Source organism: Phragmites australis, chromosome 16 (genome assembly GCF_958298935.1).
Source record: "Phragmites australis chromosome 16, lpPhrAust1.1, whole genome shotgun sequence".
NCBI lineage: Eukaryota > Viridiplantae > Streptophyta > Magnoliopsida > Poales > Poaceae > Phragmites > Phragmites australis.
This window is the reverse complement of record NC_084936.1, coordinates 15,104,800-15,132,166: the sequence shown is the minus strand read 5'-3', so window position 1 is coordinate 15,132,166 and position 27,367 is coordinate 15,104,800. Positions and strand designations below refer to the sequence as shown.

Genomic DNA, 27,367 nt, shown 5'->3' with positions numbered 1-27,367 from the left:
TAAGTTTCTAGTTAGTGATAGTGATAGTGATAATGGTAGTGAAAGATCCATACTCCACAATCTACTTTCTATACTTCTTATATGCTCAAGAGGAATCACCATGGTAAAGTGGTTGCTCTATATGTTAGTGCACGCACAAAAGATAGAGTTATGAAAAGGAGTGTGTGGGTACCAAAAGTACTTGTCACTAATATGAAAGGACCCAAACAAATTTGGTTACCTAAAGCAAGAGCTTAAAATTGTTTTGTAGGCATACTCCTCCGGTGGATCAAGTTGGGTGCTTGATAGTGGATATACAAATCATATGATCGGAGAGAAGAGTATGTTCTCATCATTTGAAGAAGATGGAGGACCACATGAAAACATCATTTTTGGTGATGATGAAAAAGAAGAGGTAATTAGTCTAGGTAAAATTGATATTTCCAATTATCATTCTATCTCATAATTATATGAGATGGATTACAATTATCTTTTTACTAATGAGGGTGTGACCGTATCTAGAAGGAAGGACGCCTAAATAGTTTTCACGGGTAGGTTGAAGGGTAAACTTTATCTTGTTAATTTTTCAACGGATGAAGTGAGGCCTAAAACTTGTTTGATTGATAAGTCTAGCATGGGTTGGCTATGGCATCGCCAATTAGCCCATGTTGGCATGAGAAATTTGTCTAAACTCCTAAATGGGTAGCACATCCTAGGACTAACAGATGTTTCTTTTGAGAAAGATAGAATTTGTAGTACTTCTCAAGCGGAAAAGCAAATTGAAGCTCCTCACCCCGCCAAGAATGTGATGACGACCACAAGGCCATTGAAACTTCTTCACATGGATCTATTTGGACCAATCGCCTATATAAGCATTGGCGGTAACAAACATGACTTAGTTATTATTGATGATTATTCTCGTTTCACTTGGGTATTATTTTTGCATGACAAGAGTGAAACACAAGCCATATTCAAGAAATTTATGAGAAGAGCTCAAAACGAATTTGATGTGAAGATCAATAGGGTAAGAAGCGACAATGGAAGCGAATTCAAGAACACTCAAGTTGAAGAATTTCTTGATGAAGAAGGGATCAAGCATGAGTTCTCGGCAACCTAGTCCCCTCAATAAAATGGGGTTATCGAGAGGAAGAATAGGACTATCATAGAGTCGGCAAGGATCATGCTTGATGAATACAAGGTATCGGATCAATTTTGGGCGGAGGCCATCAACACCGCATGCCATGCAATTAACTGGTTATATCTCCACAAGATTTTGAAGAAGACCGCCTACGAGCTTCTAACCGTTAACAAACTAAATGTATATTACTTTAGAGTTTTTAGTAGCAAATATTTTATTCTAAATAAGAAAGCAAAATGTTCTAAATTTACTCCTAAAGTAGATGAAAGCTTTTATGCTTGGTTATGGATCAAATGCCTATGCATATCGTGTTTTCAACAAAACCTCTGGTTATGTTCAAATCGCGCGTGACGTGACATTTAATGAATCTAACGGCTCCCAAATGGAGCAAGTTGATCCTAATATTTTAGGTGATGAAGAAATTCCAAGCGAAGCAATCAAGAAGATGGCAACTGGTGAAATCAAGCCTCAAGAGTCATAAGAGCAACAAATGGCCAATAATGATCAAAGTCAACCATCTTCATCAACTCAAGTGGAGCCATCAACATCAACTCAAATCAATTTCATGTATCTAGATCATGGAAAGGTGACTCATGGAACAACAACTGGGATGAAGCCTTTCTACAAGTACTTGAACAACTTGTTCCGACTCACTTTGAATCCTAAGAGTGGTGATGCTACAACCGTTCAAGGCATGTCAAGGAATCTACTTGCTAGGATGTCAAATGTGGGTGAGCCCTTTAGTGTGATTGACTCTGTTTGGGAAAAAAATCATATTACATCTTACACTCCCAACAAGAGTTGTGCTTATGCTCCGTACATTATGCGCATGATTGAGAGAGTCATCAAGAAGAACTTTTTCAAGGAAGTCCAGCATGAGCCATATAGGATAAGGGTTGTGAGCACAAAGTCATCACCTCCTCTTTCACCTCCTCCCACAGCTCCTAGTGCTCAAAGGACGGCTCCAAAGCGTGCACCTCCCTCACGTGGATCTCAATCCTTCATAAAGAATGCTCTCAAGGCTATCTTCAGCATTTGCACTCATAATGCCACAAAAATCAGAGAGACAAATGTGAGGATGAGGGAGATGGAGGCAAGGCAAAAGGCAATTCATACTCATTTGGGAATTCAACCCCCTTGCTCTCCTATTGTCTCCGAAGAAGAAGCTAGCGAGCCGGAGTTTGAAAATCCATAGACTTGGTATGATGAGGCACAAATAGCTGTTGAGGGTACTTCTCATGCACAAGATGTTGACGATGAGGAGACCAAAGAAGAGGAAGAGGATTTGAGAGAAGCCGAGGTGAGTTCTTCGGATAACAATGATGATGATGGCAACGGATCCGATGATGATGGGGACGAAGACTTTGAAGTGGACAGCGCCTAGATCTTCATCTTGCTTCTCTTTCCTTTTTGGTGCTTGATGCCAAAGGGGGAGAGAAACCCTTGTGTTCTGTCATCTGTTTGTTCAGTTCCAACCCGAAGTCTCCGGGTTCTAGACTGTGTCCTGTCTCGTTTCTTTTTTAAACTCTTTATCGTTTCCATTGGATAATTAAAACATATGTAATAATTGTGATGAACTATGTGTGGTGTGCTCGTAGTTGAATTTTTAAAATTTGTAAGACTATATGTGTGCCAGTGTGATGCTTGATGTAGTATTTGTTTCTCTCGTTCTTATGATTTGTGATGTATCTTGTCATATGCACCACAGATATTCATGTTCACTCATCTCTGCACCCCACGGATGCTAGGATATAGGGGGAGCCCTTGCAAAAATTCTTTTTAAATATGTGTATTTGATTTCAAATCAAGTTTCAATCAATGCACATATTTAAGGGGAGCTCACCATATATCTTAAAATTCAAAATCTTTAAATTCAATTATCTTTTATAAGCTTTAATCGTGTTGTCATCAATCACCAAAAAGGGGAGATTGAAAGTGCATCTAGACCCCCTTTGTGGGTTTTGGCTAATTGAAGACAAACAATTAAAGGATTAATGAGTTTATCGAGATTATAAACATGTTTTAGTCCCATTGAAAAAGTTAAAAGAAATTGGCGTCCCTCAAAAAGAAAAGAGAAGCGGCATGTAGAAACTCAGTAGGCTTCAATTAATTTTACTTTTGAATTTGAGTTTAGGAATGCCGTACTATCAAGATGGATGCATTTTGATAGTCTTGACAGTGTCTCAGTGCTCAAAATATCCTTTTAGAACCAAAAGCTGAGAGACACAATCACCCACGGACACCAGGAAAAAGAGTAGAGTTGTCTGAACCCAGAGTCTCTGGGTTAGCCCGGATACTCCGGATCCAGTTTGTGTCCCGGAATCTCCGAGTGAGACTCCAAGAGAGAGTCTCTATTTAACATAGGTGTTAAAGCCGGATTCTCCGGGTCCTGATGCTTCTGGACTCTCCAGGCAGGCTCCGGACTGAGATCTCGATTGTATTCACAAGTGTTACTTGGAGTCTCCGGGTGAACCCAGATACTCCGTGTCAGTATAATTGTTCTGTAATGGCTAGTTTCTGATAGGGTTCGGTGCGTATGTTTTGTGCTACCCGGATACTCCGAGTATGTTCGAAAAGTACTGTAACAGCTAGTTTTTGGGGGAATGGTATAAATACCTCTTCACCCCCTCCATTCAATGCTGTTGAACTATCCGTGAACAAACACCTCAAAAGCATTCAATAGCCCTCCCAAACCCCTGTAGTGCTTTGATTTCTAGCAAGATTAGAGAGTTAGGGTTTGGGGAGTGAAATCTAGAGGTAGAGAGTAAAAATCCAATCTTTGAGCATTTGAGTTCTTCGCCAAGCTTTGATTTGCATTCTTTACTCTTGGAGCTTCATGCTCCTAGATGGCAATGCGTCACCTGTAGAGCATGCAATCTTTGTGGAGTGCCACGAAAAGTTTGTATCACCTTTGATTTGAGTAAGAACTCTAGCTCGGTAATTCGTAGACCAAACTAGACTTGCTTAGGTTTACTTTGATTTCGAGTTCTTGTATAGTCCGGATAATCCGGGTGAACTCGGATACTCTGGAACCCAGAGTATCCGGATTGAGCCGGAGTATCCGGGCACTGTCTAATCCGCTGCGAAGTTTTATTTTTCAGAAATGCCTATTCACCCCCTCTAGTCGACATCAAGTACTTTCATATAGCCAATAGATTGGAGAGGGGGTTGGCAGAGAGGGTGTCTGGGAAGCCATTGTTGGGTGCCGTAAGTGGTGGTGGAGAGTGGAGAGAGACTAGGGTTTTCAGAGTGGAGAGAGTTGTTCCCACACATGGCAATAAGTAATTCCCGTCGGCTCATATTGCAGATGGGTTCAAAGAAGAACCAGCTACAACTAGATGACTTTTCAACTTCCACACATATTGCAAACCGTAAAAGAGACAAGATACAAACATATGTAAAAGAGCCATATGCAATATAGTGACATAAAGTAGACATCTCTTCATACTAGCCATCTGCAATATACTGCCAATGGATCTAGTTAGGCTGTTTTCCTTTGCTCCTGCATTTGCAAATGGGGTTCTTCATAAACTATTTGTTATGTGTCCACTAATTGCAGACAGTTTTCCTCTACAGGCGTCTATGTTATGTTTTCAGTCTGTTATTCTATCCGTCTCAAGTTTTGCAAGGATATTTTAAGTCGATGGCCTATAGAGCCATTTGGGATAAGCTTATTGAAGGCGGGTTTTGGGAACCGTCTACTATATCATGTTAGTTATGACATGTTTTAGTGGTAGATGATCACAAGAGAAGGAAGTATTTTTTTCCCAATGATTTGCATGAAGAGATAGAACCTGTGCCATGGTAGCAGTATTGTTCGTTGCATGAAAAATTAGAGGAGATTTATCCATAACCAACTTAGCATGAACAAAATCTAACCAATAATTTGTTGCACAAAAACCCTAGACACAAATCGATCTAGAAAAGAAGATAACAAAAAAAATATAAATTACTCGAGGAACAATACGGGTTCCTTACCTGGTTTGAAACACAAAGATCGCATTGTTGTCACCTTTCTCCCTGTGTGGCTCATTTTAGATTTTTTAATTGGATTTTGGATTCTCAAAATCATTTTTTTTGCATATAGGGCTCAAACCCAGGGTCAGTGGAATTAGCCCACCATCTCAATGCATTTATTTTCCTTTTGAAAAAAGTCCATTTTGCCTCCCTCAACTATTACACGAGTCCATTTTTGCCCCATCAATCGTAAAACCAGATATTTTACCTTCCTCAACAGTCAATACCAGTTATAATTCCTTCCTAACCCCAATTCAGGGTGGTTTTGGCCGACGTGGACGAAGTATGGTGGCAAACTTGCCATGTCGCACTTAAATAAAATCCCCTCCACTCGCGTTGCGGTTGAGGGCGAGCGCCACACACCCTCTCCACGCCCTCGCCTTTGATCTGAGTCACACGAGCACTTGATCACCCTCCTGCTAGCACCTGTGAACCGTCACATCGCCATCCTCTATCCTCTATCGTGTCGCCCAGAGAAACCAACTATCCTGCTGCCCAGAGAAACCAAATGCACCCGATCCATGGACCGGGGCCAAACCTTCTCCAAGTAGACCCTCCTCGCGCCAACACACTATCCACACTGCCCCCTTCTATTCTACTCAAGAAACCAAGACGTGAGAGCTTGTGGTTTGCTCAGAATAGGAGCTTCTTCTCCAGCACCAGCGGGCTCACGACCGAGCCATTTTCTCCCTGGTGAGTCTCTGTCAAAACCAAGCACGTCATCATGTTCTTCGTACCTCAACGATTCCATTTTTCCATTCATGCGAGGACTAGGACCCGACACAAACTGGCCATACCTTCTTACTCAGCTCCGGTCGCCACCACTTGAATCAACCTAGCTGCCTCAGTGAAGCTCCAACCAATCCCTTGCGCCAACACCATCTCCTACCCTCACTGAGCATTTCCCCTTTGCCAATCGCAAGAGACCGAGACCGAGAGACCATCGCCGTCGTTGAGCTCTTTACGCTATCGTACCTTATCGTCATTAGAGGTCCTTGGTCTCTCTCGGCTTCAACCAAAGGCACAGTGAGAACACTAGAAGCCTGTAGATGCTTAAGCCACCCTCAATTAGGGGAGATCGCCGTTGCCCATGCACTGCCGCAAAGCCCTAGTCACCGCCTCTACCTTGCATGCTGCAGACCGTGCCTCGAGCACCCTGCAGTACCCCGAACCCCACGGTCGGGACTACACAAGCCCCGCACAGCTACCCTGGCCCTCGCCCGAGCAAAGCCGAAGCGTCGTCTGCTTCCAGTGAGGTCCTGCACGCCATGGGCACGCCTTCCCCTGCCTTGGGTCACTGAGAGGTGGCTCAGGTTTGTCGGGTGTGGAAGGAGGGACTAATTTAAAAAAATTTGAGTCTATGGATTTTATTTGAGTGTTGACATGTTAAGTTTGCCATGTCACTTCATCCACATCGGCCAAAACCATCCTGAATCGAGGTTATGAAGAAATTATAATCGGTATTGATTATTAAGGGATGTAAAATATTTGGTTTTATGATTGAGAAGTAAAAAAAAACTCGAATAATAGTTGAGAGATAAAATGGCCTTTTTTTTTTCTTTCCTTTTTTCATGTTTCCTTTCTAGTCCTGTGCTGTCATAAGGCTCAGCAGGTCGGCCCACCTCAGCCCAAGCGGACGCCACTGCCAAGGCTCAACCCCCACGGCCCACGCTATCGCCGCCGCCGCGTGTGTCTCCTCCGCCTCCGTCGCCGCCAACTCCCCACGCGGCCGCCCCTTCCTCCTCTCCTCCGGTCGATCGCTGCTGGAGCCGCCTGTTCATTGCTGGTTTCTCGGGCTCCCGCCCCGCCACCGCCTCCCGTCCCCGCGCCTGCCAAACCCTAGCTGAACTCTCCCGCGCCCATACCGCCCCATTCGACCCGATTCGAGGAGGCGGAGGAAGGAGGACAGCATGGCGAGCGACGGGCAGCTCAGGGAGTGGGTCTCCGACAAGCTCATGACCCTCCTCGGCTACTCCAAGAGCGTCGTTGTGCAGTACGTCATCAGGCTAGGTAGGCGCAGGCGCGAGCTCTGTTTCGTTTCGCGCTGCTGGATTCGTTCCTCCTCACTTAGCTGTTGCGGCTGTCGTTCTAAATTTGGAGTTGCGTGCGTGCGTGCGAGCGTGCGCAGCGAAGGAGTGCTCTTCCACTGGCGACCTCGTGGGAAAGCTCGTTGAGTTCGGGTTCAGCTCTTCTGCAGAGACTCGCGGCTTTGCGGCGGACATCTACGCTAAGGTTCCTCGCAGGGCCAGCGGTATCAGCGTAAGTTTTGATTTCTCGCATTTGTTGTTCATTCCAACGGATATTGCGACAATTATTTGTTTGATGATAAAATGCTTTGTTTCCCCCCAGAATTACCAGAAACAGGAGATGGAGGCAGCAAAGCTTGTCAGGAAACAGAGCACTTACAAGCTTTTGGAAGACGACGATGACAATGATGCTGACAACCAAACATCGATGAGTCGACAGAGCTCAATGAATCCATCATCTAAGAGTCAGAAACATTTCAGGAGGAAAGCTGAAGATCAAGACAGTGGGGATGATGACGAGGTAAGGCCTGTGTGGTATGATCCTTATTTTGGTCTTTCTTTCAAATACTGTCTCAAATTGATGATGTTGTTTCTAGGAAAAAATAGCTACAGATTCTGGAAGGAACGTGCGGAGGCGAACAGAAGAGGAGGACGAAGAAGATGGTGACAACAGTTCTGATGTAAGCTTCTCATCTGAGACTAAGATTTTGTTGTACATTAAAATATGGAATTATGATTTCTCGACTAGGATGTGCTGTTGAATCTGTTTGAATGTTTGATGCCTTGTAGGATGAGCAAGAAATGATAAGAGATCAGCAGGAAAGGGCCCAGCTAGAAAAGAACATGAGAGAAAGAGATGCAGCTAACACACGAAAGGTAATTTTCCAGCAAGCTGACACTCGTTGCCCTGCCTCTGTTTCTTTTGAAGAACCGATAGATTAGCGTCATAGAATTGGAGTATGATCAAATGTTACACATTGTCATGCCCATTAATAAACGCAAAGACCAGAAGTCATTGCATAGCAGAACATAAAACCTAATGCTACCATCAAAATAGACAGTAATTTGGATATTGGGGGCATTAGTTTTCACTGCTCTGCCTTGGCACCTCTGGATCCTTCAGTTTGATATTTGCAGCATGCTGGACTTCCTATTTCTGGTATGTGTGCATTGATGCCTATTTTCCCAGAAGGTGGCACAAATAGAAAGGAGGATCCCATGGATCAGTCAGTATAATCTTCTTGGAGCAAGCTTTTTTTGTTGCTTTCCTGATAGCTCGGTTGAATTTTGAGAAGCCTACTTGCAGAAAAGGATTACACAGGCACTAGGTTACTCCCTTTCTGACTCAGTATATCAGCAGAGTTAGCTTATATAAAGTTTAACCTTTTATTGTGCGCTAAGATCTTTGTGGTGATTGCTAACCTTTAAATCTTCGTGTATGCCTTTGCTTAATTCTCAGTACCACAGTGCAATTCTTGAAAATTCCACCATATCCGGCTATTCTGCAAATTCCCTTAGCAACAAGTTTTCAGTTATAACCAGACAGTAAATCTAGTAAAGAACTCGGATAAAACCAATGTCTGAGTACATGTGAGTATGCGCTACAATATTCATTGCGGGAATATCTTAAAATGATGATTTTATCTTTCAAAAGCTTCTAAAATGTTCCTCTGGAAATTGGTAGCATTATTTAATTCTCCCATACAATCCATACTTAAAGGTTTTGATTGGATTTTTTAAGGATTTTCTACTCTTATGATTGGCACTTCATGATTTGCCATCCTGGCCCACTGTCTTAGACACAGGTGGTCCTACATGTCAGTGAGACATGATGCAAATCCTGAAAGTGCCAATCTTAAGAGTGGTAAATTCTTAAATCTCCCGCTTTGATTGCCCAACTATGTATTCTGATTAACATTCTGAGAGTTGGTGTTTCCATGTTCCAATTGTCGGAACACCATTTAGTTTGCAATTTATCAAGGTTCAGGAAACCTTGATTTTGAGGTTTACAAACTTAAAAATCCATTTAACTAAGCTGTTTTTCCCCTTCACTGCCATCATGCCACGATAATCTAGCTCTTGAGTTTAGTCCACACTTTGAATGATGGTTCTGAGCACTCTATAGTAAGAAAAGCATATATAAATTGGAAGCCTAGTGTTAAAAGCCGAGAAACAGTGTTGCCTATCAAAGTAGTTCCAGACATCATGTTTCCAATCTTAATTTGCCCTTTCTTTTTTTCGGAAAACGGCTGTCTTATCAGGAATGCGTGATTGGTAATTGATTGTTCTTGGACATCAAGGTGAAGGGTGGACTTTTTGTCTAGCTGGATCTAGATATTAACTCCTATTTTTAATTACCTATGTTATTCCAGATGTTCTGTGGATAGAAGCTATTTCACTTTCCAGTCGCAAATTTCATAGATTCTGAACCACACTGAACTGGATGTACATCAAATTGTTCTTTTGAAGGAATCTTGTTACTGAGTTTTTATTCCTGCTGATTTTGAAATATCCTGTTTCCAATTTTTGCTTCCATAAAAAATGAAGACCTGTACAAAAATCTTGTGACACGACTTGCTTGATCTGAAAACTGTATGATTTCAAGATTTGAATCTGCCTTTTGGTTTAACGCCCTAACTATGCTAGAACTAGCAGTAGCTAGCTGGATCGATCGACACAAACTCCACACGTGGAGTTTGCGTCAATCGATTAGAGCGGCCCTTGCTCACACAAGATTTTGGTGAGATATGAGGTCGGTAGCAGACACCGTGCTTCATCTGTCTATCCCGTGCCGTTGTTGGTTTGGAATGTCTAGATCGACAAACAGACAGATGAAGTTGTATCTTCTTGATGTGACAACAAGAATCAATAAAACTTCATTTGTCAAAAAAAAAAACAATCGTTTCGACATGTGATCAGACGCCCGGTGGAAGTGGAACGAAACGGCGTGGAGTTTGGATCGCTCGATCGGTGCGGCATTCGCTCGCTCAATCACTTGTGCTGCCGTAATTAATGGGTATAACAACACATTGATTTTCTTTGCTTGCTTTTGGGGTCGATCACAAGTTTTTGCTTTCTCATTTTTTCCCCAAAGGCCTTGACGTCGTGGAGGTTAATTTGCATGTCAAATACGTCCTTCCGTTTGGTGGAGCTCACGCGGAGACTGACGAGCTATCATGTCAAGCTTGCATTGCTAGGCACTTGTGAAAGTGGATAGTTAGGCGGCATGCATGCAATGATCCATGTGCAAGACGATCGACAGGGGTGGAGCCACATATTGCTAGGGGCAGAGCTGCACATTTTGGTGAGATCTGAGGCCGGTAGGAGACATCGTGTATCATTTGTCTATCCCGTGCTGTGGTTGGTTTGGAATTTCTCGATCGACAGACAGATACAATTGTACCTTCTTGATGTGACGACGAGAGTCAGTAAAGCTTCTTTTATCGAAAAACAGTTGTTTCGACATATGATCAAATGCGCAACTTGACCGGTGGAAGTGGAACTAACTTGGGGCAATGGTGGATGGATTGTTGGGGCAGTGGTGGCATAGGTGGTATGACATCGGAGGAATCAGGGCGGCGGGGTTCTGCGTGAGGGATGGGGGGCGGTGGGGTGCTGCTGCATGGGGGATTGGGGGAAGGTGGGGGTGAGGAATGGGGGTGGCGGTGGAGAAATCGGGATGGTAGGGTGGCGCTGGTGGTGGATTGGAGGCGGTGGTGGAGGAATCACCACGGCGGTCGAAGAACTAGGGTGACACTTAGCTGCTGTGTAGTCAATTGGGGAGCAGTAGCGTCAATGATTACTACCTTAATCTAAACAAATTGTTTGAAACGTCAAGTAAAAATGACTGGAGGGAGAACTATTTACATTTTCCTTGTTGCTTCATTGCAGACAGCTTTCTACTGTGATTTGTCAACATTCTACATGCTATTTTTTATTCTGGTCGTTCTTAGTTTAATCTTTCTGTATTACTTCAGGTACCTGCCAAGAAAATTACTCGAATTATTTTGTTATTTCATCTCAGTCTAGTCTGCTAAATGTTAAGGAAAGTAATAAGTTGTGACCTACAAACCACGAGGGCTTGATAATAAGAAATGATAAATGTTGAGTTCACCTGTAAACCAATGCATCTGGATAAGCTTCACGTTGGTGGTATTCATTTTATTTAAGATTGATTATGTTAAGTTAGACTCTTGATGGTTTGTCCTGATTTGTGCATCACTTGCCAATTAGATAAATCTAGCACAGAGCATCATTCTGAATATCATCGTCCCATCCAATTAATTTCAAACTTACCATTTGACATGGAGTTTTGAACTGATTTTTTGTTATGTGATTTCTCCTTATAGTTGATGGAGCGACAATTATCTAAGGAAGAACAAGGTATAGCTACTTGAACCTGTATAGTTTACACATCTGCTTAATTATTATCTTTGCGATACATATTGATATGAGGTCATTGACAGAGGAGCTTAACAGAAAATCTCAAGCAATGGACAAGAATGACACATCAGATCTAAGGTGTTCACTCTGCAAGCTCTAATTGGTGATTTGGTGTACAGTTATTGTCGTAACTTTCTTTTGTTGTATTACCAATTGCATAGGTAACAGATTAGCTTGATTTACTCATGATTCATTACAATAATGGAAACCTTGTTACTGGAAATAATTGGCCACATTGAGTTATTTTTCAAAAGAGGAAAAGCAATGCAAAAGAAAGGCTCGATGTTGTATATTTGTGCTGCAGTGTTGAATTTATGAGTGCATTTGCCGAACTTTTTAATCTTTGTAACGGTTTCAGCTTTTGAGTGAACTTGTTTGTTCATGAAAGTAAACGATTTGCGTTCCATTGATATAGTGAACTGTGCGGTGGATCATTTTGTACTTCACATCTGGTTGAACATTTTGGAATTTTAGTGTAATGGAGAAATCCCAATTCTGATTCTTGTCTGCTGACGTTTTTCATCTGTGACTAGAACCAGAGATTGAATAACTTCCCAGTTTGTAGCATATTTAATTCATATGATGATGTATTAGTAGAAGTTTGGCATACTTTTTCTACCACTAGAAAGCATAGTTGGAACATACTGATAGTTTGGATGAAACATGGATCATTCTTCCTCTTGGAAATTGAATAACTGTGTAGTGGTGGTTGTTTATTGGAGGGAGGAGAGGAGAGAAGGGGAATGGCGACAACGGAGGTCGCCGGCGGTTATGGTGGGCAGCGGTTAGGGTTTTGGGCGCAAGGAGTCGGCGGCGTGAGAGAGAGAGCGAGGGTCGGCCAGGTGCCAAGCGCCTGGGCGGCAAGAAGAAGGGTTTCCCTTCTAATTTTTGTTTATCTCTTTATTGATGATTTGCTTCTCTTTATACAGAGAAGCTAATTTGACCCATAAGTAATCTATTACAATTTGGAAACAGGGTGGACCGGTAGTTGCTACAGTATACATGGTACTGTTTGCAGGTGTCAACAATATCCACGAGTGGCCTTTTGGGCTGGCCGGTCTTATTGGGCCATGGGCTGGATCTTGACCCATGATATCTCTCCCCCCATTCACTTGCAGCTCGTCCTCGAGCTGCTAATTAGGGAAAGCTCCACACGCTGCAAGGTGGGGGCTATGGTTGAAGCCCGAGGAAACCCTATATTGAAGAACGAGTTCTGCTCCTTGCGGCTCCTTGGCGTGACGAGGCAGTGCCGGAAATGGTTGATGATGAATTCTATTCGTCTTGTGTTGATGATGAAGTCAGTGGCCTGGGGTCGAAGGAGCACGTAGATGATTGCATCGCCATTGATGTAGGTGTAAGAGGTAGACTCGGCGATGAGCGTGATGACGTCGTGTTTTTTTGCTGGAGATGTCGTTGAAATCCACGTACATCGTTGTTGTGTCCATTGTTGAATTCCTGCAAGACAGAGTTAATGTGTACCTTGTGGATGTTGATATCTGTCATGAACTGGAAGACCATCAAATACTGGCAAGAGAATTGGAGATCATGCACGCAACACATGATTCTCCTGTTTCCCATGGAAACAAGGCAAGCAGGTAGGCGATGACGACCATCCCAAGAGTGGTGAAGGTCCTGAAGATGAAGGATGGTGTGTTGCTGACCATTTGGATGATGGAGGCCTGGAATTGTATGTTGCACCCCCTATAAAGGCGATCCTCATGGTCACCTGACATGTCACACAATGCGGGGTCATTGTCGTTGGAGTTGCCGCTGACGAAGGTAAAGCCCATGCAATTTTGGTCTCCTGCTGCATCATGGTTGCTGATGGGGATACCAGCCAACTTGTCGGCTGTAGATGTGGCAAACTGTCGTGTCGTAAATATCAAGACGTTGGTGACACTACTCAGATTTGTCCCTTGAAGATTCGCTACACGCTCCTCCTGTGCACTGCCATCAATCGTGACAAGGCCTCCTTCCCTAGGCACAACGTCGAGGGCAGCAGGTGCAGTGCTGGAACCTATTGTGAGGAAGCCGCTGATGGAGGATGTCACCTGGATGTTGATGGCTGGCGTTGAGTGGGGTGTGTGGCCTTGTCGAGCGTGGAGAGTCGGTGTAGAATGCCCAAGGATTAAGTTGTCGACAACAAGATGGATGCGGTCATTGATCTTGGTTGACTGTAGTAGAAGAGGATAATCGATCGACCCAACACGAAGGACACATGATGTTTGAACGCCTAGAGGACACCCAGTGCTATTGGGGTTGTGCTTGGTCGCTCCGTTGTTTTTGAGGTATAAGCGCCGGTGTCGTGGAACATGGAGATAGTTGTGACCTTGGAGCCTTATCTCGCCATTGAAGGCAAGGTAGTCGGGGAGGGGTACCGCACATAGCCGTTGTAGAAGGATACGAACGACAACGTATAGGATGGCTAACCTGAGGGTGTAGAGGACTCGTCGTTGAGGGAGATGGGCGACAAGCGAAGGCGAGTGGTTGCTGTCGAGGAGGTGTAGGTGATGGCCTGAGAATTGACTTACCCACTTGGGGTGGAGGTTGGATCAGGCGGCTGGTCCGCACCACTGGGTACGGAAGCTGTCGTCAGATCAACGTCGCTATAGGGTCGTTTGGTGTCGAGCTCGAAGGTTTCCCACCGAAGGACTTGCAGATCGGCGGTGGTTTAGTGGCATTAAACGCCCTGGGGCTTCGTGCCTTGAGTGTGAACTTCAGATCGAATTGGGTGGCGAACGAGAGTCCGCAGTTGTTGAAGTGTCAGAAGCCTAGATCCTAATGAAGGCGCTGGTGACCGCCGCATCATTCGGTCCACCAGGATCAATCGGTCGTACAATGGTTTGGTCGCCGATGTATGCAGGAATGCGGCAGGTGACAACAAAGTAATCCTCACAACTTGGAGCGGATGTTGGAGTAGCGATGCCCGGCTTGGTGTTGACGAAGTCATGGTTGTTGGAGGAATTGGTAGCTCCCATCGTCAACATTGTAGCTGTTGAGACTGGAACTTTGGGGTCGGCATTTGGAGATGCTCTAGGGCCTTTTACCCCATGAGTGATCTCCAAGTCGGTCGCAGATGGCAAACGAGAGACCGCGGCTGCTGAAGTGCCATAAGCTTCAATGAGGGTCTCCGTGATCGCGAACACCGCAAAATCCAGTGTAGCGGCCGTGTGTTCCTCCTGAACACTAGGGGTTGTTATAATAACAGGTTCTGTCGAAAGGAAGTCTTCGGTCGGATATTCTGGAGAAGCAGATGATACGGCGTCGTGCGTGTCAAAGAAGATGTTGTGGAGGATAGCGTCGATGCCAGTGGAGGAGTCGTCATCGGGCACACCTAGGGAGACATGGGCAGCACCATCTGGCGTCGAGATAAGGTGGAAGACCGGCGTAGAGGGAACATCGATGTTCGACGTGTAGGTGATGTTGCAAGAGTGTACATCTGGCGGTGGTTGTCGAGAAGCTTTGTTCATAACCTCCGATGAAGCTGCTGATGATAGGGCGATGGCATCTGGCAGGATGACGGTTGTGGGCGGTGAAGTAGCATGCTCCAGATTATCCTTGTTGGTACATGCATCTGAGGTGGCTTGCGGTTGTCGTGATAGGGAGCACGAAATCTCAAGCGTCTCCTTTGAATTCCGTGGAGTAGCGAAGATGGTGAACAACTTATCGACACATTGTCGGCATTCGCTGTGAAATTCCTCAAGTTGCTTGCAAATATCCGCCCGTGAGGGCGCATGATCGGATCTGAGTGGAGCACAAAGATCGGAGGAAATTGGAGCGCCATGGGTATTGTTTATAGGCGGAACAGCGACAAGGGTACTGTTCAGATGAACAGTACCACGGACACTGTTTGTGTGAGGATCAGGCCTGTGGTTGTCGTTGTCGAGGTCGATGCAGTCCGTCCCGATCACATCTACATATGTAGATCTTGAGTTGACTGCAGGATCGATCCTTCAGACGAAATCTATGACATCAGAGTGGTCTTTGATACCAAATGTAGTGGTGGTTGTTTAATCGAAGGAGAAGAGGAGGGGAATGGCGACAATGGAGGTTGCCGATGGCTATGGTGGGCGGTGGCTAGGGTTTTGGGCATAAGGAATCGGCAGCATGAGAGAGAGAGCGAGGGTCGGCCAAGCGCCAAACGCCTGGTCAGCAAGAAGAATGATTTCCCTTCTTATTCTTGCTTATCTCTTTATTGATGATTTGCTTCTTTTGTATAGGGCTAATTTGACCCTTAAGTAATCTATTATAATTTGGAAAGTTCTAGAAAACCCTAATCTACTTAACGGTCTAGAAACGGTGTGGACCCAGCCACGGCTATAGTACACGTGGTACTGTTCACGGGCGTGAACAGTATCCACTAGTGGGATTTTGGGCCTTATTAGGCCATGGGCTGGATCTTGACCCATGACAGAGTGTTAGTGCGACTCTCGCAAATAACTCTAGTGCTGTTTTAGTTAATATGCTTGGACTGTTCAGAGAACGATGTTTTCGTTGCTTTTGCTCATTATTCACCCTTGCGTTTCTTATAGTTATTTTCTTTCATCTAGAGGTACTCTTTATCCCCTTATCTGATTAGGTAGAAAAAAGAATCAAATTACAAAATCAAAAAGATCTTCGGGGAGTACTTTGTATTGACTTTCTGTTTAAATCAACGTGCAGGAAATTCTCAAGGCAAGCGTACTTGCAAAAACGAAGGGACAAAAAAATTGAAGAAATTCGGTCAGTACAAAAATACTTCTAATATAGGTTCATTGCTGTTGACTTTTTTTTCTCTATATGTTGATGCAGGTATTAACATTGTTTTTGTTGGCTTCTGCAGGGACGAAATTGTAGATCATGAGTATATTTTTCATGATGTGAAACTAACCGAAACCGAAGAAAAGGATCTCAGGTGACGATTCAAACTATGTCATGTGGAAATGATTTTCTGAAGCTAATTTTGTACTGAGAATATGGTTACTTAAAAGAAAGATGACATTGTTCTTTTGTTTAGTTTTATACTTATGCTTTTAGACTCTTCATGTGCATGTAAACCTTGACATTGAATGGTTTATATGTGTAGATACAAGAAGAAGATCTATGATCTTGTTAAGGACCATGTTGAGAGTGCCGATGATGTTGGTGAGGTATGTTTTTCTTGGGAATATCATGGAGTAATGGTATTGTCATCCTTTACATATCATTATTTTGCTCCATTAAACTGTTCTATTTTCTTGTTTGTAAATTTGAATAGTGTAGATGGTCATTGTTTTTTATGTGCATTATTTATTCTTTCTATTGGTGCTGTCATGAAGCCAAAAGGTGCCGGTATAATCCTCTTGCTGATCCTGCAGGGTAAATTGGAAAAAAAAAGTATCCATTTGATTTAACCTATAATTCTTGTAGAGTTTGCCCTACATTGATCAGATTCGCTTTTATCATAGAATGGAGGTTTTGGACACATGACCACGTTTGATTATTTCATGCACGTTCAAGTATTCCAAATTGTGTGACTCTACTGGCTGTGCTGATGAGAACTCTTGAACATTAAGCATTCATTTATTTTAACCCATTAAATCCAAATTTTTATTAGCTTCTGTAATTTCTTTATCTCCGACTTGATGTGCTTTTTTGTTCTATATACAGTAACAACAGGAACTTAACCTTATGTTGTTTTCCCATTGAATGTTTTGCTTCATATTTATCTTCATCCATGCCTTGTACACACTGTTTGAATCTTTATGTTGATTTTCTTGGAATTTCATGTCTGCTAGAGAGCTTTACTGTAGCGTTCTTGAGATTGCCTACTAAAAATGTGTCTAATACCACAAACTTTATACACATGAATTTCAGTACAAAATGCCTGAAGCTTATGACATGGGTGAAAATGTCAATCAAGAAAAGAGATTCTCTGTAGCCATGCAGCGATACAAGTAAGTTTACCTTCAAGTTATGTGGTCTTATGTACAAGATGGCATGTAACTTCCATAGAGTTTATTTGCACATCTTGATTTTTTGAATTTCATGCACAAGCAGAGATCCTGAGGCCAAGGATAAAATGAACCCTTTTGCTGAACAGGAAGCATGGGAGGAACACCAAATAGGTAATGCTATGCATTTTGAACAAACTTCCACATCTCTGGTTTGATGTGTGCTGCAGTTGCATTAAGGTTTCAGCATGGTGTCTTTAAACCATTAGGTATACTCTTTGTTATTAGCAAGAGACTGACATGGAGCATAATTATGTACTTGTTCCAGGAAAGTCTAAACTGCAATTTGGATCCAAAGATAGGAAGCGGTCTTCTGATGACTTTCAGTAAGTTACTTTTTTTTTTCTTTTGGTTTGTTCATCAGCAAAGTTTAATGGCAGTGCCACTAAAGACAAACCATCTATCTTGTTACTATCTCTGTTGTATGTAAAAATCTAGACTAAGAGGACTGCCTCCATTTTTTGTTGGTGGGGTTTATTGTGAGTGTTGGAGGTTTCTTTATAATCGCTTGTGGGTGACATTCTGAAGGCATCTGGTGACAGTATGCATTGGAGAAAGTTGTACTATAAGCTTAGAGGCTACCCATGGGCCTGGGTGCCCTATACACTGTGGATGCCCTACAATTACAACATTTGAGTAAGTGACAATGCTATATAAGTTAGGTTTTCCAAGGGACGACTGCTACTTGGCTAGAATGTTGGTTGGATTGGATGTTGCCATGCTGGAGAAGGAAAGGGTTTCCGTTAGCTGTTTTGGACTTGGTCAGCAGAAGGGAAAAAAATACTGGGCAGATTTTCCAGTGGCTTAATATCGAATGAAATTTTTTGATGGTTCAAAACGGAACCGTACAAATGGTAATTACACTCTTTTGTGTGTATTTTTGGTCGTAACAGTAGTCTCCACATGAGATTAGGTTGCAGGTTCAACACCTGATAATGCCCTTTTCCAATTTTTTATCAAAATATTCTAGATTGGATTCAAACGTTTCAGACAAATTTGTCCCAACAATTCTGGTTACCGGCAGTAACCAGAAATCTTTGTGGGGAGGGGCGGGGGTCTGAGTTTTCCTTGGAAACAAACTTTTTGACCTTTGTCGGCAGTCAGCAGTAAACTGCATGTTGTATCTAATGCAAAAAATTATTTGGACTGAACTACTATTATTGCATGACATTGATGTTTATGCTTCACTGCGCCTCTGTTTAACAGTTGATTTCTTCATATGTTACTTTTCCAACTTCTTAGGTATGTATTTGAAGATAGCATTGATTTTGTTAAATCATCGGTCATTGAAGGAACCCAGGTAATCAGTTAAATGCTGTTGATTTCCTTGTTTAGCTTAATGCCTTAGAGATATTGTTGTACTGATATTTCCTATTTTAGGATGAAGACGATTTGGATCAAGAGGACATTGATGCAAAAGATATGTTGAAAAGGGAGCTCCAGGTGAGTGTGACCAGATCCTTATGAAAGATAAAATGAATAGAGGTGTGAGTGGGTGTGGGTGTTATGGTATGGTCTCTCCCTATGGGGGCAGTTCTTGTAATCGATCCGTTTATTCTTTCTTTAATACAGTGATCCGTAATTCCCCTGTATGTTCGAGAAAAAAAATATAGATCATTTATCTAGTTGTGCTTTTCTTAATAGCTGCATACAACAGTGTTACCGGGACACAGGTGCGGGTGTCAGAGTTTGATTTAGGTGTGGGTGTCCGATTCGGTAAACTCTAGAAAATAGGATTCGGGGATGCGTCTAATATATATCATTTTTTAATTTTAAAAATTGAAATTTACGTTGCTAGTGTCATTTTAATGAAATTGTCATTGTCTTTTGCTTCTAAAAAAAGAAAGACAAGAACCGCTAAAGAATTGGACCGGGCCAAGAATTTCTTCCACGTCTCAGATCGCTCGCAGCCCATCTCCACCTCCGCTCTTTGTTCCACCAAGACCATGCCTTCAACTCAACTCCAATTCTAACTCCAAGCGGCGAACCCCACCAACCACCCGCCGCCGCCTTCTCCCCGCTACAACTGCAAGCATGTCGAGGCCACCTCCGCCAGAGCGCGGGGCCCCGAGCGCTAGGCGATCTCGCCGCTCCTCTTGCTGCTCTGTCGGGCGCTCTCCTCCTCCACCGCCGTCAAGGCCCACTCCCAGACGCTTTGGTCCGCACTTAACGCCGCCGTGCCGGCAGGCTAGGAAGCACCGATACGGATACGAGGATACATCATTTTCCCTGGAAACCCAATATGCGGATACAATTTGCACCCGTATGACCTAACAGGTCATGCGGGTGCAAATTGGTTGGGCCGTATCCCTAAAGTGTCGGAGAAGTATCCAATTGTGTATCCGGAATTTATGTAATATTTTTTTCGGATACTTGCCGACTACGTATCTGGCGAGTATTGGTATCGGACACTGTATCCACATTGGATACAGTGTCTTGAAGTATCGGTGTTTCAGAGGCGGTAGGACCAGGGAAAAATTTATCGGCAATAGAATTCCGATATTTCCGATTTATTGGTTGGGCCCGGTAACTTTCTTTTATCGCCTGAAATTTTCATTTTTTTTTAATTTCCGTCTAGCAGCACACCGGTACACCACTCCTGTTGTATCTTTGAATCAGTGATACTCTTTTATTTCTATATTATTATGTGTAGTTTTTTATATTAAATGGTTTGGAGACGATTGGTGTTATTTTCTAGAGAAATTGAGCTTTTTTTCCCCTAAATTTTGATCGAAAAAATTTGTCTATCGCCGATTCCGATAAATCCGAAAATCCCATTTATCGGTGATCCCCAATAAATTTCTGCTACCGGTAAATAAAACCCTGGGTAGGACCCGGCCCAGGTCGTCGTTGTGGGGGACTCACGCTCCCCGCGTGTGCTCCCCTTACTGTGGTTCGATGATGCCCACCCATCCCTCCTCACCTCTCCCTAGTTAGCTACTTGGACTCGCTGGAAACGGGTTCAGTGCGTGTCGACGCAGCAAAAAAATTCTGGAATCGCGAGTCCCGGTAACACTGGCATACAGTCCTGACAATTGTTTATTGTTTTTCTCTTTATTAACATGCTTCTTTTCTGAGCCAGGATGAACGGAAGACACTTCCAATCTACAAATTTAGGGATGAACTCATCAAGGCTGTTGATGAGTATCAGGTTTGTGTTGTTTCTAGCCTTATGTAATGATGTTGCTCGATGGTCATTACTAGGCTTCAATAGCGAACACTCTTAAAGTCAGTGAGATGTGTCAGGATTTGTCAAACAAATTATCCATGATTTGCTTTATTGCTGTCCCATACATCTCCCAGTTTCAGTTATATTTGCATACGGTCATTGATGTTTTATAAAAAGAATTATCAGTGAGACTTTCTGTGATGTTGTCATGTTGAATATTTGTCATATGCTTCGTTCTCTCCAAGATTGTCAGGCACAAGACCTTGGATCGAAGGGAAGATGCTCTGAAAGGAGGCATCCTACCATTGAATTATAGAATCTAAAAGATCCTACCTGATTCTACCAAAATATTTATTTTCTTATTTTACGTTTATTTCAACAATGATAAATTTGTAAATTGTGCATTAAAATCTTTTATTTTGAAATATAGTCCAAATGTATATCTGTCGTTGCTTATACAAATATGTGTTAATGTATAAAAGGTGAAACTCTACAATCAAAGGACGTGTACAAGTATGTATGATTCATTACTAGGATTGGTAGCATTGAGTAGGACCGTCTGCAAACTGTGTTCATGATCCTACCAAGATTTTTGCTACAATCGTATCAATATTGATATTCCACCAAATTAAGATTGTATCTAGGATCAAATTAGCCCACTATATCAATATTAATATAATTATAGGATTTTTGACTCGAATTGATGTTCATACAACCTTTGTTCTCTCTGTAGGTTATTGTCATAGTGGGAGAAACTGGCTCTGGTAAAACAACACAAATTCCTCAGTACCTTCATGAAGCTGGATATACCGCGAAAGGCAAGGTATGACATCTGTAAGCACCATTATTTTGGGTTTCATTGTATATTCAACAATCTTAGACTCACTTATTCCCTTAGTGATGTATACACAAGGTTTTTGGGATAGTTTTAGTTTGGTCTGCTGCACAAAAAAATAAATCTGTATGACATTTTCCCTTGCAACTTTCCATGCTCCAGTTCTACAAAATATGCAAGTAGGTTAGGTTTAGGCCTTGATGTTGTTCTGCTAAATTTGTGGCTTTTGGAAGCTGTGTACTCAAGACGCTTAATTTTGTGCAGGTTGCATGTACGCAACCTCGTCGAGTGGCAGCCATGAGTGTTGCAGCAAGGGTGTCTCAAGAAATGGGTGTTAAATTGGGACATGAGGTTTGATCTTTTTACAATTCTAGTGTCGCATTGTTCAAATTCATGAATGTTTTCGTGCAATGGATCTTCCAGCATATCATCTGAGATTTATGATAGTTATATCTATTACTGTTGTACAGGTTGGTTACTCTATAAGGTTTGAGGATTGCACTTCAGAGAAAACAATTATTAAGTACATGACTGATGGAATGCTTCTGAGGGAGTTTCTTGGTGAACCAGATTTGGCTAGCTATAGGTAACAATTTAAGAAAGCATATGTATTTTTTTTAAAACAAAATTCAAAGACGTTTCTTATCTCTGTTTATTTGTGCCGCAGTGTTGTCATGGTTGATGAGGCTCATGAACGTACACTGTCTACTGATATCTTATTTGGTTTGGTGAAGGTTAGCTAGCTTGATGTATGCTTGTTTTGCAACTATAGTAGATACAATCCCAATCCCTCATGTACATAATATGTTTTTTACTGCCTTCAGGACATTTCTCGCTTTCGGCCAGACCTGAAGTTGCTCATTTCAAGTGCCACCCTTGATGCAGAAAAATTTAGTGACTACTTCGATTCAGCTCCTATTTTCAAGATACCTGGGAGGCGATACCCAGTTGAAATTCATTATACAAAAGCCCCAGAAGCAGATTACATAGATGCAGCAATTGTCACTGTTTTACAGATACATGTGACACAATCCCCTGGAGATATCCTGGTTTTCCTAACAGGGCAGGAGGAAATTGAAACAGTTGATGAAATCCTTAAACACAGAACAAGGGGCTTAGGCACAAAAATTTCGGAATTAATTATATGTCCTATTTATGCAAATCTGCCTACTGAACTTCAAGCTAAGATATTTGAGCCAACCCCCGAGGGTGCTCGAAAGGTGGTTCTGGCTACTAATATAGCAGAGACTTCATTAACCATTGATGGTATAAAGTATGTTATTGATCCAGGGTTTTGCAAGATCAAATCATACAATCCCCGCACAGGAATGGAATCTCTGCTTATTAACCCAATCTCAAAAGCATCAGCAAACCAGAGGGCAGGAAGGTCTGGACGGACTGGACCTGGAAAATGCTTCCGCCTATACACAAGTTATAACTACATGCACGACCTTGAAGATAATACTGTTCCGGAGATTCAACGAACCAACCTTGCGAATGTTGTGCTTACTCTCAAGAGTCTTGGTATTCATGACTTGGTTAATTTTGACTTTATGGATCCACCTCCATCAGAAGCCCTGTTAAAGGCTCTGGAACAACTTTTTGCTCTCAGTGCACTCAACAGTCGTGGAGAGTTGACCAAGACTGGAAGACGAATGGCAGAATTTCCATTGGATCCTATGTTGTCGAAGACGATAGTGGCTTCAGAGAAATATAAGTGTTCTGATGAGGTCATCTCCATTGCCTCCATGTTGTCAATTGGCAATTCTATATTCTATCGTCCGAAAGACAAACAAGTTCATGCAGATAATGCAAGGTTGAACTTCCACACTGGCAATGTTGGGGACCATATAGCACTACTAAATGTATTCTTCCCTGCCTGTTTACTTTTATAAGCATGTTCCATTTATATTCTTTGGATTTAAGCGGTCAAATGCTAATTTCTTATTCTTTCTTCCAGGTTTATAACTCGTGGAAAGAAACAGACTATTCAACTCAATGGTGCTATGAAAACTATATACAGGTTTGTACATGCTTTCTGTTTGTTATCCTCAGGGTTAATTTCTTTACCTGAAAAGGGTCCGTGTATCTGATCGGCCAGTAAATGTTCTTTTTTTAATCTGAAATTGTTTTTCCCCGAAAGGTGAATTTGTGTAAAAGAAATATAAAGCAGTAGAGATGAGCTAGATATTGACACTTAGACAAAATATAGATAAAATAGAATGGAGTTCTCAAAAATCAAATTTGAATGTCAGCCCCATGGGAAAAACTGGCTGTTAGTGCATTTAAATCTGGCAACCACTGTTTAGCAAATGGTTTTCGTTTCCCTGATTACGCTTATTTATTATATGTACCTCAACAATATTAGCACTTCTATTTGCTCTGCTTAAGAGACCACCGACCACCTTTACCACCTTTCTCCAGGTTGTCTTGTGACACTGTTGCGAATTTTGACTATTTTTGTATGAATACCCCTGTTCCCAATAGGATCGTAGGTCATGAATGAGAATTACCATGACAATACTTGGGTATTTTATATTTTCTAAAACCTTGATGCCCAAATCGCATCATGAAATTCTATAAATTGTACAGTAATATCTTAGAGATGAGTAGAATAATCCAATAGTTGCATATTATCTTATTGCTATTTAAGACCGTATATGTAAGGTTTTATATCCATCTTTGTTAGTGGCCATAGCATCCGCTGGAGTACATATCAAACGCCAGTTAGTTTTCATACTGTCACAGAATTCATCTTTACACAATAGTTCTAAATTGTCTGCTACTCTGTTGAATGTTGATCATTGATTCTGCAAATTTATAAGTAAAACTGTCCTTGGATAAATCAGGTGCGCAGTATGAAGAGGGCAAGAGATATTCGAGATCAACTAGAGGGACTTCTGGAAAGAGTTGAGATTGAGGTTTGCTCAAATGCTAGTGACTTGGATGCTATTAAAAAAGCTATAACATCAGGTATGAGCCTTGTGAGTATTCCAGACAACAATGAGTCAATGATGCAACTATTCTTCAGTGCTAGACAACAATGATGCAATTGCTTTGCGTGCAAACTGCCTGAAAATTTCCACATAATATTGAGTACTTGTGTGCTGTAGGTTTCTTCCATCATTCTGCACGGTTGCAGAGGGATGGTTCATATAAAACTGTCAAGAACCCTCAGACTGTACATATCCATCCTAGTTCAGGACTAGCCGAGGTAAGTTTGTTCGATTGTACATGGCCTCATTTTTTTTCTGTCCTCAACATTCATAGTACTGCCATGTGTTCTGCAAGTTTTAGTTCCGATCTCTTGTGCTACATGCTTATTTACCTAATGCAGGTACGTCCACGGTGGGTAATATACCACGAATTAGTTCTCACGACAAAAGAGTTTATGCGCCAGGTACGCCCTGTTATCCAGAATCAGATAAATACATGATGGAGTAATTCTTGTGAATCATTGCAAAACGTTATGGCACTGCAGGTGACGGAACTAAAGCCTGATTGGCTAGTGGAAATAGCACCGCACTATTACCAACTAAAGGATGTCGACGACTGTAAGTGTGGATCATGATGCCATTTTGTTCGTTCAAGCTAGCTTTTATTGGTTGTATGAGCTGTGGCTTACGTTTTTTCTTTTTGCGTGCACAGCTGGGACCAAGAAGCTGCCGAAGGGACAAGGACGAGCTGCATTGTAGCTAGGACCCATGAACCATTTCGATGGATGTTGTTAATTGTATTCAGAGAGCATCAGGCTTAGAGTGAAGATGTACATAACTCATTTTCGCGCATAGGATAGATGCCGTCGCCAGTCGATCCAGATTAGGTTTCAGAGTAACTGATTGTTCACGTAAATTTTGACATGAAGGCGTGCATGCTTACAGCTAAAATTGTTGTATAAGTTTGATTCGTTCGTGTCTGATAATTAGCACGATAGATATATATTTGGAAGGTTTACCACCAGCTTTCGTAGTGTAGTATAGGGCAAATTTTTTAGACTAAGTTTTACTTTGAATCACCTTTAACAGCAACCAAATATTTGATGCTACTCCATTTCAAAGTACAAGGCGTGTTAAGATTTTAAAAAGTCAAATTTTATAAATTTTGACTAACAATTAGTAAAATTATGCCCATATTTAGTATACAAAAGATATATTCGTACTTCACGTATCATTTAATAAGATGTTGATTTTATAGCAATTGTAATATATTATAAGAGAAAATCAATAGTCAAATTATATTATGAAAAACTTTCTTAAATCTTAATATGCCCGGTAAAAAGGAATAGAGGGAGTAATATTTTATTCTACACCGTGTTTAAGGAATCGATTTTTGATCATGCTCATGTGATAAATAGTTCTATTCATCTCAACCCTAAGTATTCATTTGGGAAGGTGGATTGCTGTTTTTAGACCGCTCTCTTCCTCTCAGTTTCATTTTTCGTTGCCTGTTTCTACTCTGGCCTCAAGTTGCTAGCCCATCTGAGTGATCTATTTATAAGGATATGCGGCTGTTTACGTGTCAAAACATCCCTCTTACGACCCAAAAGCACTTGCGCACTGAACTACACTTCGGATGCTGAATAGTCATGGGACTGGGTAGCCCATTTCTTTTTCTTATTTCCTAGAATAATGATATGATCTCATTTGTCCTTTAAATAAGAGGTGCCAGCGCCTGAGTTGGGGAAGACAGAGAACTCATGGTGCCATGGTTAGTGTTGGATCGTGCTTCATATGGATGTGAAACTCTAACGGCTTGCTATGGTAGGCTTGGGAGGAATAAGGAGTTTTCTTCATGCTAGGCGTTGAGGCAGAAGCTATTGGATGTATCAAGTAGCAGTGACACGGTCACAAGAACTCTTCTCTTTACAATAGAGCTGACAATTCCAACCACCTTGGTTCCCGGGGACAAGGGTTGCACTTACAGGGTGCAACTGAAGCATAGACGACATTGAATACCCTGGAGACGCTGCATCACGTGTTCTTTTGGTGAAGCCATTGAAAAATTGTGGCATTGCAAGTTATCGAAGAACTAAATAACCATAGCTGACTAGGTATGCGAAACACACTAAGTCAGATGTGTATCCTTAGACCTCAGTAAACTGGAGAGGAGTTGAAATATCTGGAGTACACGGCACAAACATACTCTATAGATTCAAATATTTCTGGGACTCGCTAGATATTTCACTTATCATACAACGTAAGCACCTCTACATTGTGAAATTATCTTCTCTGGTATATGGATTTGTTAGGAATAAAGCACGACAGGCTCGAACACGAAATACGATTTTTACGTGAAAAATCTTGCGGGAAAAAACCACAGACGCCAATCGGCGATCTTCACTATATCAGAGATGTGTACAATACAGAGATTACAGTTAGCGTTTCAGCTCTCCTTGCAGTTTACAAGATATATTTATAGGGGTGGACACATACGACTCGAGTATAATACAGACTGTTCCGAAATATGGGCCGAAGACATCCCTTGTATGGCCCAACAGGAATTCAGATCACAATCCAACAAACTCCACTTTGAGACGAATTTCATCTTGTAGCAAATAAAGAATCATCAATGAACTCCCTTCAATAATAAATATCACCGACGTAAAAAAATCTCTATGACTCAAACTGTAACACCAACTAAACTTGAGCATAGCTCAAATTTAGTAGCAGGAACTGACTTTGTCATCATATCAGCAGGATTATTATGAGTGCTTATCTTGCATATTTTAATATCACCTTGAGCAATAACATCTCGAATATAATGATACCTCATATTAATGTGCTTTGT

General features: G+C 42.0%; 1 protein-coding gene across 2 annotated transcripts; it reads left to right on the top strand.

Moving 5' to 3' along the window:
* Positions 1-6,751: 6,751 nt before the first annotated feature.
* Positions 6,752-25,494, top strand: LOC133896503 (pre-mRNA-splicing factor ATP-dependent RNA helicase DEAH1-like). 2 transcript variants are annotated; one of them, XM_062337133.1, is made up of 27 exons: positions 6,752-7,144; positions 7,263-7,393; positions 7,484-7,681; positions 7,758-7,841; positions 7,951-8,037; positions 11,511-11,544; positions 11,628-11,682; positions 16,267-16,326; positions 16,427-16,498; positions 16,670-16,733; positions 17,440-17,519; positions 17,623-17,690; positions 17,845-17,902; positions 18,819-18,876; positions 18,957-19,019; positions 20,659-20,727; positions 21,479-21,568; positions 21,845-21,931; positions 22,051-22,166; positions 22,248-22,314; positions 22,405-23,445; positions 23,541-23,603; positions 24,430-24,553; positions 24,694-24,794; positions 24,918-24,980; positions 25,062-25,134; positions 25,229-25,494. In XM_062337133.1, the coding sequence occupies exons 1-27, from the start codon at positions 7,045-7,047 to the stop codon at positions 25,273-25,275; spliced, it is 3,153 nt and encodes a 1,050-aa protein (XP_062193117.1). In that variant the 5' UTR covers positions 6,752-7,044; the 3' UTR covers positions 25,276-25,494. The 2 variants fall into 2 exon arrangements, with proteins under 2 accessions (XP_062193117.1, XP_062193118.1); XM_062337134.1 differs by lacking the exons at positions 6,752-7,144; positions 7,263-7,393; positions 7,484-7,681; positions 7,758-7,841 and adding an exon at positions 8,354-8,489.
* Positions 25,495-27,367: the final 1,873 nt, after the last annotated feature.